Below are 12,934 nucleotides of genomic sequence, written 5' to 3'. Positions count from 1 at the left end.
AGGATAAATGACACCCTCCTAAAGTCACGCACCCAAGTACTAACCTGTACAAGGAAACCTGTAAGGAACTGAAGGACTTCATAGTTCTCCTTGGGCAAAGTCTGCAGGACTTTGCGAGTAGATTCAATCTTCTGCTCCTGGTCTGGATGAGGGAAGAGTGGGAGAGAACAATACAGAGGTCAGACAAAAGCCCTAAAAGCTGAGCTTGAGGCGGACTTATCTATAAGGACATGATGATGATGAGTAGTGTCATCAGCAATCATCCATCAATCATAATAATCCATCTTCCATTAATCATCTTCAAGATTCATCTTCCATCCATCCTCATCATCATCCATCATCTTTATTCATCATCCATCCATCCTCATCCACTTCATTTATCATCATTATTCATTCATCCGCATCATTCATCCATCATCATCCATCCTCATCATTCATCGTCCATCCATCCTCATCATTCATCATCTTTATACATCATCCACCCATCCATCCTCATCATCATTCATCATCCATCCTCATCAATCATCATTCATAATCCATCAAACCTCATCATCATCCCTCCACATCATTCATCATCCATCATCATCCATCCATTTGCATCATTCATCGTCATTCATCCGCATCATCCATCATCATCCATCCATCATCATTAATCTAACCTCATCATTCATCCATCATCATCTATCCATCATTTCATCCACATCATTCATCATCCATTCATTCGCATCATTCATCATCGTTATTCATCCATCCGCATCATTCATCCATTATTATACATCCATCATCATCATCATCATCCACCCATCCATCATCATCATCCATCTGCGTCATTCATCATCATTCATCATCCAACCATGCATCTGCATCATTCATCCATCATCCATCCTCATCATTCATCATCCAGCCTCATCATTCATCATCCATCCATCCATCCATCATCAATAATCATCCATCATCAACCATCCATCAATCCATCATCAATAATCATCCATCGATCCATCATCAATAATCATCCTTTATCATCAATCACTGATAGCCCACAAGCTGAAGACCTTTTTACAGTGAAATAGTATTACTAGAAAGCCAACACCCACAGGTTCCTCAGTTGAGTGACCTGGATAGGCGGAGCTACTGGTAACATTCTGGTTGTCTGTCCTGTGACAATTATACTGACTGCTCTTTATGCAACTTACTGGAGAAGTCAACAACAAAGCTGTAAAGGTTGAACGTCAGCAGCGGGTCAGGAAGCTCCCTCAGGAATGTCTTCAGGATGACGGCCGGCAGGTGAACATCTCCGTATTGCTGGAAACTGAACTGGACCCCTGTTGAACAAAGTTCCGACATAGTTAGAGAAGGGCAAAAGAGAATGTGGCAGAGAAGAACTGGATAAAGCAAATATATAGAGGATACTGGTGTCACTGCAAAGCTGTGGAATTATATAGGAAGGGAACTGCAAAGCAACAATGACAAGTGAAAGAAGGGACAATTTCAACAGGGTATTGGGAGTTTAGAGCCTGAGCCGGACAAACCTTGTGTTCCACAGGGAAACAACACAGTACAGCAGTACCTTATACTCCAAAGAACAATTCCATTCTAACAATAGAGCCCAAGTGATACATGGAAGGGGTGTAATTCCAAAGCTGGAGGGACAGAGTTGCACAAAGCTAAGTTCCTACAGGGACAACTGTACTCACCCATGTTATACTTCTGCTGAACCTCCCGTACTATCTGGGTGCTGGCCGACCTCCGGAATATTCCCTCAGTGCTCAGAGCTGCAAATAGAAAAGAGGAAAACAACTAATGAAGCAATTTTCTGAAACACAGGGATATATAGAGATTATTTCAGACTAAAGGTGGCCATGCATGGGCCAGTAAAGCTCCTCTAGATCAGATTAGCATTTTATTGGTGCTTGGGGCCCCTGAAGGCCTGCCTGTGCTGTTGGATGATGATCAGTGATGGGGTCCTCTCCTGATGCCTCTCCATAGCCCCCATTATGATCTAATCATTGGTCTGGGGGTCAAACAACTGGATCATCAGCTGCTAAAATTAGCTTATCTTATCATTTATCTTGACATTGCTCAAACTGGACTGTAGTATGATGTAGAGAGGGATATTCTGAGACAAATAACTATTATTTGTGTTTTTTGAGTTATTTAGCTTTTTATTCAGCAGCTTGCAATGTCAGCAATATGGTTGCTATGGTCTAAAGTACCCTAGCAACCATACAGTGATGTGAATAAGAGACTGGAATATGAATAGGAGAGGGGCCTGAGTAGTAAGAGGAGTAATAAAAAGTAGCAATAACAATATTTGAAGCCTTACAGAGCATTTGTTTTTTTAGATGGGGTCAGTAAACACCATTCGAAAGCTGAAAAGATTCAGTAGAATAAGGCAAATAATTCAAAATTATAAAAAAAGAAAAAATGAGTGTCCACTGCTGTGGATAGGAATTGTCAGACGGTCCCTAACTGCTCTGCAGGGAAACAATCATACTTATGAACAGCAGGGGGAGCACCCGCCTTACTTCCCAGCCATGCAGAACTCAAGCAGCTTTGTTTGTTTCCCTGTAGAGCAGTCGGCGACTGTGTCGAGATTTGTATTGGATTTTATTTTGGCTTTACATCCCCTTTACTGTTTCCAACTCCAGCTGCAGGGACAAAGATCATGGAGCCAGATTTAAACAGATAAACTGGGATTCTATTTGGAGGATTATTTTGCTGCAGCCACTGGTTCTGCAGAGTTGGAGAAAGTTTGTATTTAACGATACAAAAACTATAAAATCCCCATTAGATTACATGACAACACAGGACCCAGTGCAGTCTGTATATTCTGATTATTTATCAGTCTTGTTGTATCGGCTTCTGGCAGATATTATTTGACTTGTGCTGTTTTGATCATTTATGATGATCCCTAAGCAGCCCAGACCACACTGAGCATGTGCACAGTCTTGGTCTTGCAAAGATGTATAACAAAGTTACAAGATGGTGACCCCCTGTGGCCAACTTTGAAAGCGTAAATCATTTGTTTGATTAGGCTTGTGGTGCAGTAAGTTCATGCTTATGTTTAGTATACAAAATACAGCATTTCTAACCTTATTCTATTTTACACTATACTTCCTCTTTAAAGGTGAATCACCCCTTTAAGGGCAAGTGAAGCATATGTATATATACTGTGTGATCCTTTCTAAGTGAAATATTAGAGCACACACTCTCTCTAGAACACCAGCAGCAGGACGGTGCATGAATCCAAGCGTGCAGTCATATGATATTACTACTGCAAACACTGTTATCAGAGTTCCCGCTGCTGCCCATGTATAATAATACAGTCAGAACCCAAGCAGCGCCCTTCCCTTTAGGTGCACTATCCAAATCCAAACACACAATCCATCTGCCGTGTGATTAAGTAGTTTGGCCCCTGGGAGTGAGATCGCTGGTCCTTACCGTTCTCCTGGAGGTAAGAGACTGTGTCCCGAATAACTTGTGGTATCATGTCATTCTCCGGGTGCTTTTCTTTCAGGCTGCAAGCAGTGAGTAAAGTATAAGGACTGGCCAGTAGTAGGGACAAAGCATAATGTATAGGCATTGGATACTCACTGCAGCAAGGACACGCCAAACTGCTGGTTTGGAAGTGGTGGGCGAGGAGGGGTGGATTTCTGACTTGGTACTGGGGTCTTCATGTTAGAGCGGATGAGCTCATCATACCTAAAGGAGACGGGAAGAGACAGTGAGGCTGGAATATCCCCCTTTCCTCCATCACTCACATCTCTACAGCATGTGCCACTATTAAAGGAGAAGTAAGCCCCTTATTAAAGAACCCTACCCCACATAGACCACCCTCCCTCCTCTCCCCCAGCCTAGCTACTACCCCAGGCAAATTCCCATAACTTTTTACTTACCCCTCGGTGCAAATTCACGGCATCGGAGTTCACAAATGCCATCTTCTTCAGTCTTCATCAGGTCTTCTTGAGCAATTCTCGTGACTTTCGGCGCATGCGCGGTTGACTGCTTCAACTGCGCATGCACCGATACGATACTTACTTCACGATGAAGATCAAAGAGAAGAAGATGGCGCCTGTGAACTGCGATGCCGTGAATCTGCACCGATGGGTGAGTAAAGAGTTAGGGGCATTTGTCCGGAGTAGTGGCTAGGCTGGGGGGAGGAGGAAGGGGGGGGGTCTATGTAGGGTAGGGGGGTACGGTTTGTTTGTTTTTAAAGATCAGTAACATCAAAAAAAATAAAAATTTTAAAAAAAATTCGTTAGTATACATTGAAAAAAAACCCACTAGGGATGCACCAAATCCACTATTTTGGAATACTGAACCAAATCCTAATTTGCATATGCAAATTAGGGGTGGGAGGGAGAAAACATTTTTTACTTCCTTCTTTTGGGACAAAAAGTCATGCGATTTCTCTCCCCACCCATAATTTGCATATGCAAATCAGGATTTGGATTCGCCGGGCCGAATCCTAATCCTGCTGAAAAAGGCTGAATCCTTCGGTGCATCCCTAAAAAACACCAAGACAAATTAAACTTCCACTCTCCTTCAGAAAAGGCAACATGGTGACGATCCATCGTGCAGTGCTTGATTTCTCCTCCCTGGCTATCTCCTATAAGGAAGGCATGGAGGAGAAATCGAGCGCTGCACAATGGGTTGCCTAATCGCTTACTAAACAGGAGCGCAAGCGGAGTTTCGGTAAGTTATTTCTTAATCAAGGCTTTGGGATTTTAACGTTTAATTTGTCTCTGTGGTTTTTTTTTTTTAATTGTATACCAACAAATTTTTTTTTAAAAAAATGTTCGTTACTGGTCCATTAATAAGGGGGTTTACTTCTCCGTTAAGTATCGAATCAGGAAAGCTCCAGTATTACTTGAGTACTTGTTTGGGGATCCCCAGCTGCTCCACCTTCGTGTGTTCCTCCAGGTCACTTAGGTAATTGGCATAAAAAATCTTCCGACCAAACTTGAAGCTGAAAAGAGGGAGAAAAAAAAGTTATGACATAAGTCAAAAGCAATGCTACACCTTATACAGGTATGAGACCTGTTATCCAGAATGCTTGGGGACCTGGGGTTTCCTGTAATTTGGATCCTCATACCTACTAGAAAATCATGTAAACATTAAATAAACCCAATAGGCTGGTTTTGCCTCCAATAAGGATTAATTATATCTTAGTTGGGATCAAGTACAAGCGACTGTTTTATTATTACACAGAAAAGGGATATTATTTTAATATTTGAATTACTTGGATAAAATGGAGTCTATATAAGATGGCCTTCCCGTAATTTGGAGCTTTCTGGATAATGGGTGTCCATATAACAGATCCCATACCTGTATATAATTTATAGGGCCACTTATACAGCAACACACGGCAAGAATAACCCACAGCGACCAATCAGATGCTTGCTTTTATAATTCTAATGCCACTAGACCAGTGATAGACAACTGCTGAAGGGTTACTATGGGTTCTGGGACCACGGAACCGCTGTTATTTCATATTACTTAGCTCCTTTATGCACAGCAACCCAACCATAATATCCCTCGCCGTGAGGTTGATCACATTCGATTTTCTTACACCTCCCAATGTTCATTTAAGGCCATACCCCTTGTTATGGGCAGTCACCTACACACTGTTCCACCCCTTTCCAGGCCAACAAATTGTTATTGCCCTGGACCAGTGATCCCCAACCAGTAGTTCACGCGCAATATGTTACTCTCCAACCCCTTGGATGTTGCTCTCAGTGGCCTCAAATCAGGAGCTTATTTTTGAATTCCAGGCTTGGAATCACATTTTAATTGCATAAAAACTAAGTATAGTGCCAAGTAGAGCCTCTTGTAGGCTGCCAGTCCACATAGGGGCTACCAAATAGCCAATCACAGCCCTTATTTGGCAAAGAAGGGACTTTTTCATGCTTGTGTTGCTCCCCAACTCTTTTACATTTGAATGTGGCTCATGGGTACAATGTTGGGGACCCCTGTAGCTCATCCACCCTCAGGTCCCCTATAATGACGTTCCCTCAGACTGTACCTGATGAGGGGCTTGAAGAGAATCAGCAGGGTCTTGATGAACATCGTTGGATGAACAATGTAAAGGGCCTTTATGTTTTTCTTGTATCTGCATGGAATATAACGGGATAATGTTCAGTCTGAAAGGAGTCAACACTACTATGACAGTTACATTTCTTCCCTCCCACACTTGCAGCGACTCACTTGCGGTCGAATTCCCGGTAGGCATCTCGAAGCCACCCCAAGGACGGCTTGTTGTCACTGGTAAGGCCATGGTGCAGGTAAACCAGAGTGTAATCGCTCTCCACGTACTGGTCCAGCGTATGCTTCAGGTACCTGGGGGTGCAATAAGAATGTGAGATCCGCTCTGTTTCCGAATACAACAGCAGCAAACGCTCAGTGAAGCCACAGCATTGCCCATAGAGTAGCATTGTCCGTTCTGAACTGGTCCATTTCCGATACTTGCATATGGCTGCCCCTAGCAAATCCCTAGTACATGTTATCCCCTAGCACATTCTATTATCCCTAGTACATGTTATCTGTTCCTATGTCCCTAAGGCATGCATCTGCTTCCCTGGGGACTAGTGGAGTGGAGTCTACATGGGGTGGGGGCACGGGGTTTCCTTCTCCCTCAAAGGAGAATTCAACCGTTTTTACAACCCCCCCCCCCCCCCGGGGAAATGCCTCTAACTTTTTACTTACCCCTCGGCACAGATTCAGGCGTCTGAGTTCCACGCAGCCATCTTCCGGGTCTTCGGTGAGCTGAGTGGGAGACTGGAGAAATGGTGCATGTGCAGTTGGAGCAATTTGCCGGTTTGCAACAACTGCGCATGCGCCAAAACGCATGAAAATTGCCGAAGCGCCGGTAGAAGACACGAAGACCCGAAAGATGGCTTCATGGAACTCCAATGCCGGAATCTGTGCCGAGGGGTTAGTATAAAGCTAGGGGCATTTCCCTGAGGGGGCACCCCCAAGTGACTACTTTTACTTACCCGATACCCCGCTCCGATCAGCAGAAAACCGCACCGGCCCGGGGTTCTTCTAGCGACCAACATGGAGAGATCCTCTTCCTGCTTCTTCGGGTCTTCTCGCAGTTGCGCATGTACAGTAGAGCGGAAAGCCGAAAAGGTTGCCTATTTCGCTCTACTGCGCATGCATTTGCCCCGGGAAATTTGAAAACGAGTGAAGCAGAAAGAGGATCGATTTGTGGTGCTCGCTAGAAAAAGCCCAGGGTGTCGGGTAAGTAAAAATAGTCACTTGGGGGTGCCTAACTTTTGGCACCCAATTGTAAAATGCTATTCCTTCTCCTTTAAGAGTCATTGCCCAGCTATAGACTGGATCCTATCCGTGAAATGAAGTGCACCTAAAACCCAGATGGAGAGCACTTGTTTATTGAGTTTCCATGAAAACAGCCAAAGCAAAACATGGCTCCTTTCCCAGACACACTGGCTTGCATTTCCAGCTATCAATAACTGCACAGATTGAGTACAGGCCAGGCAAATCTAGGAGAGACAGACAGGCGGATGAGGAGAAGCCCAGAACTTACTGTAAGAGCTTGACGTGGTCAATTTCGTGACAGGCCGGCAGGCGACATGCGCTGAACACAACAATTTTACGCCCGTACTTGTCATCGCCTGCAAAAAGAAAAAAAAACAAAACACATTATTGAAGGGCATGTAAAGGCAAACAAATTAAAACCCATTTTTACTTTCTTTAATGAAAAAGAAACCTATCTCCAATATACTTTAATTAAAAAATGTGTATCGTTTTTATAAGAAACCTGACTGTATGCAGTGAAATTCTCCCTTCATTTACTGCTGTGGATAGGAATTGTCAGACGGCCCCTAACTGCTCTGCAGGGAAACAATCATACTTATGAACAGCAGGGGGAGCCCCCGCCTTACTTCCCAGCCGTGCAGAACTCAAGCAGCTTTGTTTGTTTCCCTGTAGAGCAGTCGGGGACTGTGTAGAGATTTGTATCGGATTTTATTTTTGCCTTTACTGTTTCCAACTCCAGTTGCAGGGACAAAGATCATGGAGCCAGATTTAAACAGATAAACTGGGATTCTATTTGGAGGATTATTTTGTTTGATTAGGCTTGTGGTGCAGTAAGTTCATGTTTATGTTTAGAATACATAATACAGCATTTCTAGCCTTATTCTATTTTAGACTTTACTTCCCCTTTAAAAGCAATTATGGGAACCCCGAGGGGGTCGGCTGGAGACGTGTTTATAAACCATGGCAGGTCAGGATGGGTCCAGATTAGGGGGTCTGGTTAGGGTTGGACATACCTGCTGACCCAGGAATCTGAGCCATGGATTGAGAATATTTGCATAAAGGGGAAGCATAAGAAAAAGAAAAGAAAAAAAAAGAAAAAATGGAAGGAAAGAAGAATAGTGTTTGTTTTGGCTTGTCAGTTGGATTTACTTTTCCTTTATACGGAGAGCACAAGCAGAACTAGGGTTCTGGTTCCTGTGCTGACACTTCTTATCCCGCAAAGGCACTTCCTCCTCCTCTGACCCCATTTAATCTTAAGGGCAAAACAAGTCCCGGCACTGCTGCAGGATATCGTAAGGAGGACAAAGGCAGACTGCTCACACTCAGCAATAACGTAGGTGACCCATTACCCTACACAAACATATATAACTTACGTTTAGAAGGTAGGGATAAATGTGCTAGGATTTGGGTAGAAAAAACTAATTGCATCATTTATATAAAGGCCACACATGCATAGCTATGGTTTACTTTCATTGGTTTAAAGGAGAACAAAACCCTTCTTACAAGTTTGGCCCCTCGAAGGCCCTCCCACATCACATTTCTGGGGTCCTCTAAGCTTCCCTGTTTGTTTGTACCAAGTTCTATAAAGTAGAGTAGCACTGCGGGGTTAGTGGGAACCATTTCACAGGTGCTTCCAGTCATGTGATGGCCAACACAAAGCATTCAAGGTCCAACTCGGCTTCAACAGTGCATGCTCCTGTTGGGCAACCTTAGAAAAAATGCCCTTTAAGGGCATGTTTACTAACATTGGAGATAAATATCTGGAGGGATTTCGGCAGATGTTGCCCATAGCAACCAATCAGATCTTTGCTAATGTTTTCTAACCTATAGGTGGCTGTTTAAATCTAACTGCAGATTGGGCAACTTCTCCGGAAATCTCTCCAGATATTTATCTCCAATGTTAGTAAACATGCCCCTGTGTAGACAGGACATAATTATAAATTAGAGAAAATAAGGAATTTCAGCTGCTGCCATCTTTTTTGTCCAGCGAATTTGGAGGCGTGCCCTAGACTACTGAACTATTGCAACCATGTGTAAATGGAGACAGGTATTGGAGATGAGCTAAAATCCAGTTCAAAGCTGTTCAAAGTCACGTGACTGAGGGACTTTAAATTGCATTTTTGTTTGGATGGCAGTTCCCCTTTAACTGGATCTATGGAAGCTGAGAAAGCGATTTTCCACTGCAGAAAGGGAAGTGATGAGGGCAAGTCCCGGCCCACTAGTTACAGCGAAAAATGACTTTTCCTGTGAAAACCGACCTTCTCTCAAACTGCCACACGTGGGAAGAACCTATTCCCTTAGTGCTGAAGCTTTTCACTTATTCAGCAAAATCTAAGGGTTAAAGGAGAACCAAAGCCTAAAAAGAATCTGGCTAGAAATGCTGTACTTTATATAGTGAATAAAGTACCCCCTCTTGTAAAATATAAGGATATTATAAGTTACCGAGGAGTTTCATGACCATATAAAAACACGAGGCCGAAGGCCGAGTGTTTTTATACAGGTCATGGAACTCCGAGGTTTTGCATGGTTTTGCTGAGTACTGAATAGTTCATATTTATTTCCCATAATTTATCATCCCTGTGCAGTGATCATCTGCAACGATGCTTGAATTGAGGGAAATAGAGCTGCAATGTGGGTAAAAACAAAAAACATGCCGACTTGTAATTGAAATGACACTTTGTACACTGCACTTGTGGTTTTGTATGCCTGCTGCCTTGTTGAGGTTTAGTTTGTCTTTAAAGAATGTCAAATGTCTGAACTGAAAGGGGCGGTTCACCTTTAAGTTTATTTTTTAGTATATTATAGTATGGCCGACTATAAGCAACTTTTCAATTGCTCTTCATTATTTATTTTTTACAGTTTTTCTTAATTACTTGCCTTCTTCTTCTGACTCTTTTCAGCTTTCAAATGGGGGTCACTGACCCCATCTAAAAAGCAAATGCTCTTTGAGGCTACAAATGTATTGTTATTGCTACTTTTTATTACTCCTATTTCTATTCAGGCCTCTCCTATTCAAATCAATGCATGGTTGCTAGGGGAATTTGGACCCTAGCAACCAGATGGCTGAAATTGCAACCTGCAGAGCCGCTGAATAAAAAGCTAAATAACTCAAAAACCACAAATAATAAAAAATGAAAACCAATTACAAATTGTCTCAGAATATCAGTCTCTACATCAAACTAACAGTTAATTTAAAGTACACACAAGTAAGACTGTGCAAGGACAGGCAAATCTCAGAGCCATTCCAGTATCCCCCCTTTATTATTAATGGAGGTCCAGGCGAGTAACTGCTGGAGCGAGTGTAGGACAGGTCTGAGATATGGAGATGGGTGAGGGAGAAGGTTCTTTCCATTTTAGGAAACACAAGAGCCCTATCTGTGTCTCACAGCATCCTGAGGTTGTGAGAAAAGGCCCTTATCAGACATCCCCTGAGAGCCTGACTAAACAAGCGGCTATTCATAGGAGGGAACAGCAGTGCCTTTCTCCGGGCTGCTCTGCAAGAGCTTGCGCTCAATTGATTGTCAGTGCTGCGCATACATGATGAACTGGGGTTTAATCAAAACACTTGGTCACTGGGGTTAAAGGGGTGGTTCACCCTTAAGTTAACTTTTAGTTTATTATAGAATGGCTTATTCTAAGAAGCTTTTCAATTGCTCTTCATTTATATATATATATATATATATATATATATATATATATATATATATATATATATATATATATATATATATATATATATATATATATATATATATATATATATATATATACACATACATACATATACACTCTGTACTGTTGCACAATGATTACTGATAATAGCATTCATTTATATCTATCTATCTATCTATATATATATATATATATATATATATATATATATATATATATATATATATATATATATATATATATATATATATATATAAAAATATATATAAATATATATCTATATATGTGTGTATGTATATATATATATATATATATATATATATATATATATATATATATATATATACCTGTATATATGTGTGTGTGTGTATATATATATATATATATATATATATATATATCTCTATCTATATCTATATATATATATCTATATCTATATCTATAGTCTGTGTCAAACGACCGCACTCTGAAGACCGGACTTAGTATGATCTTTGTGGGTGCAGGGTCCAAAAATTCATATAGAGATTTGTTCGTAAGGATCCGCACACCACTGATTTTCATCAAAATAAGTGTTTTATTCGGTACATAGATCCCAGCCCTTTCCTATAATAAATGTAATGATGCCTAACACTCATTATTATTCTTCTCCCTTGTTTGCAGGACTTGAATGTAGAAATCACCAGCGACATAGCTGAATAAAGGTAAAACTAATTCATAAAAGTAGTAACGCTGGTGCCAAAAAATACAGATTCCATATAAGCCTTAGGGTAAGGCCCTACTGGGCGTTTTGGGGAGATTAGGTCGCCTGGCGATTAATCGCCTCGTCTTCGCGGTGACCAATCTCCCCAAACGCCTTCCCTTACTCTTACTAGGCGCTAATCACACGCGGCGATTAGTTTTCCGAAAAGCCGTCTGAACTTAGATATAAAATTGCCTGTTTTGGCCTAAGTAGGCACTTTGATACCTGCAGAACTAAAATAATCCTTTTTCTCTTGGGATTAGATATAGTGACAGCTGCTTTTGGCTATTTTTAAATAGGATTGTGAATAGGTTACTAAATTAACAAAATAATTATCTTATCATGATAACCGTTACTTTGTTTTAAATATAATCACTTGTAAGATAAGGTATTGCTACACATGTGGTTTGTAACACAATGAAGCACTTATTTTGGATTCGACCGGACCCCCGAATCCTTTGCGAAAGATTCGGCCGAATACCGAACTGAATCCGAACCCTAATTTGCATATGCAAATTAAGGGTGGGAAGGGGAAAAAAATTTATTTCTTTGTTTTGTGACAAAAAAATCATGCTTTTTCCCCTCCTCACTTTTAATCTGCATATGTAAATTAGGATTCGAATCGGTTCGGCCGGGCAGAAGGATTCGGCCGAATCCTGCTGAAAAAGGCCGAATCATGGCCGAATCCCGAACCCTGGATTCGGTGCATCCCTAGTTTCTAGCGAATGAATTTTTTTCTGGCTAATACATGGACTTTTGGACAAAAAGACTTGGTTCTTTGCCGAATATAAAGACATGGACACACCTGATGACTTTAATTATCCACTTGGTGGGGGGATGGAATGGGTGTGTGTAAAAGATTTCAAGTTCTTCCTAGGGACACACATGAGAAAGAGCAAGGCCTGAAATATGTTGTGTGATATGTAGTCTTTGAATAAGTTGCGAGTTTCCAATATTTTTATTCCTGTCTCCCATTTAAACTGCTGCCCAGTTGCTAGGTTAAATTGGACCTTAGAAACCAGATAAATGCTGTGTTTTCTACATCATACTAAGTTCATTTAAAGGAGAACAACCCCTTTGTTGAGATCTTCCAGGGTACATTTGAGCTTCACTGCATCAGCTACACAATGGAATATAGCCGAAGTCTGTAGTGCATTTATTCCTGCCCTTTTTATACTACACCTCCTATGGAACACAATCAGAATCATTTGTAAGTGGGAGGAACCAGTCAATTGAGTGCAT

The 12,934-nt window shown here is 41.5% G+C and overlaps 1 protein-coding gene across 1 annotated transcript in view; it reads right to left on the bottom strand.

Annotated features, from left to right (window-relative positions):
* The window catches only part of arhgap1.L (Rho GTPase activating protein 1 L homeolog), a 31,540-nt gene that overhangs the window by 4,480 nt on the left and 14,126 nt on the right, over positions 1 to 12,934 (bottom strand). Inside the window, 9 exon segments of the mRNA NM_001087086.1 lie at positions 45 to 142; positions 1,194 to 1,322; positions 1,695 to 1,772; positions 3,442 to 3,518; positions 3,595 to 3,702; positions 4,871 to 4,969; positions 6,026 to 6,112; positions 6,208 to 6,339; positions 7,550 to 7,637. Coding sequence (NP_001080555.1) covers positions 45 to 142; positions 1,194 to 1,322; positions 1,695 to 1,772; positions 3,442 to 3,518; positions 3,595 to 3,702; positions 4,871 to 4,969; positions 6,026 to 6,112; positions 6,208 to 6,339; positions 7,550 to 7,637 — 896 coding nt within the window.

This window comes from Xenopus laevis, chromosome 4L (assembly GCF_017654675.1).
Source record: "Xenopus laevis strain J_2021 chromosome 4L, Xenopus_laevis_v10.1, whole genome shotgun sequence".
Taxonomy (NCBI): Eukaryota; Metazoa; Chordata; class Amphibia; order Anura; family Pipidae; genus Xenopus; species Xenopus laevis.
Note: the sequence above shows the minus strand (reverse complement) of the source record. Positions and strands in the feature narration are given on the sequence as shown.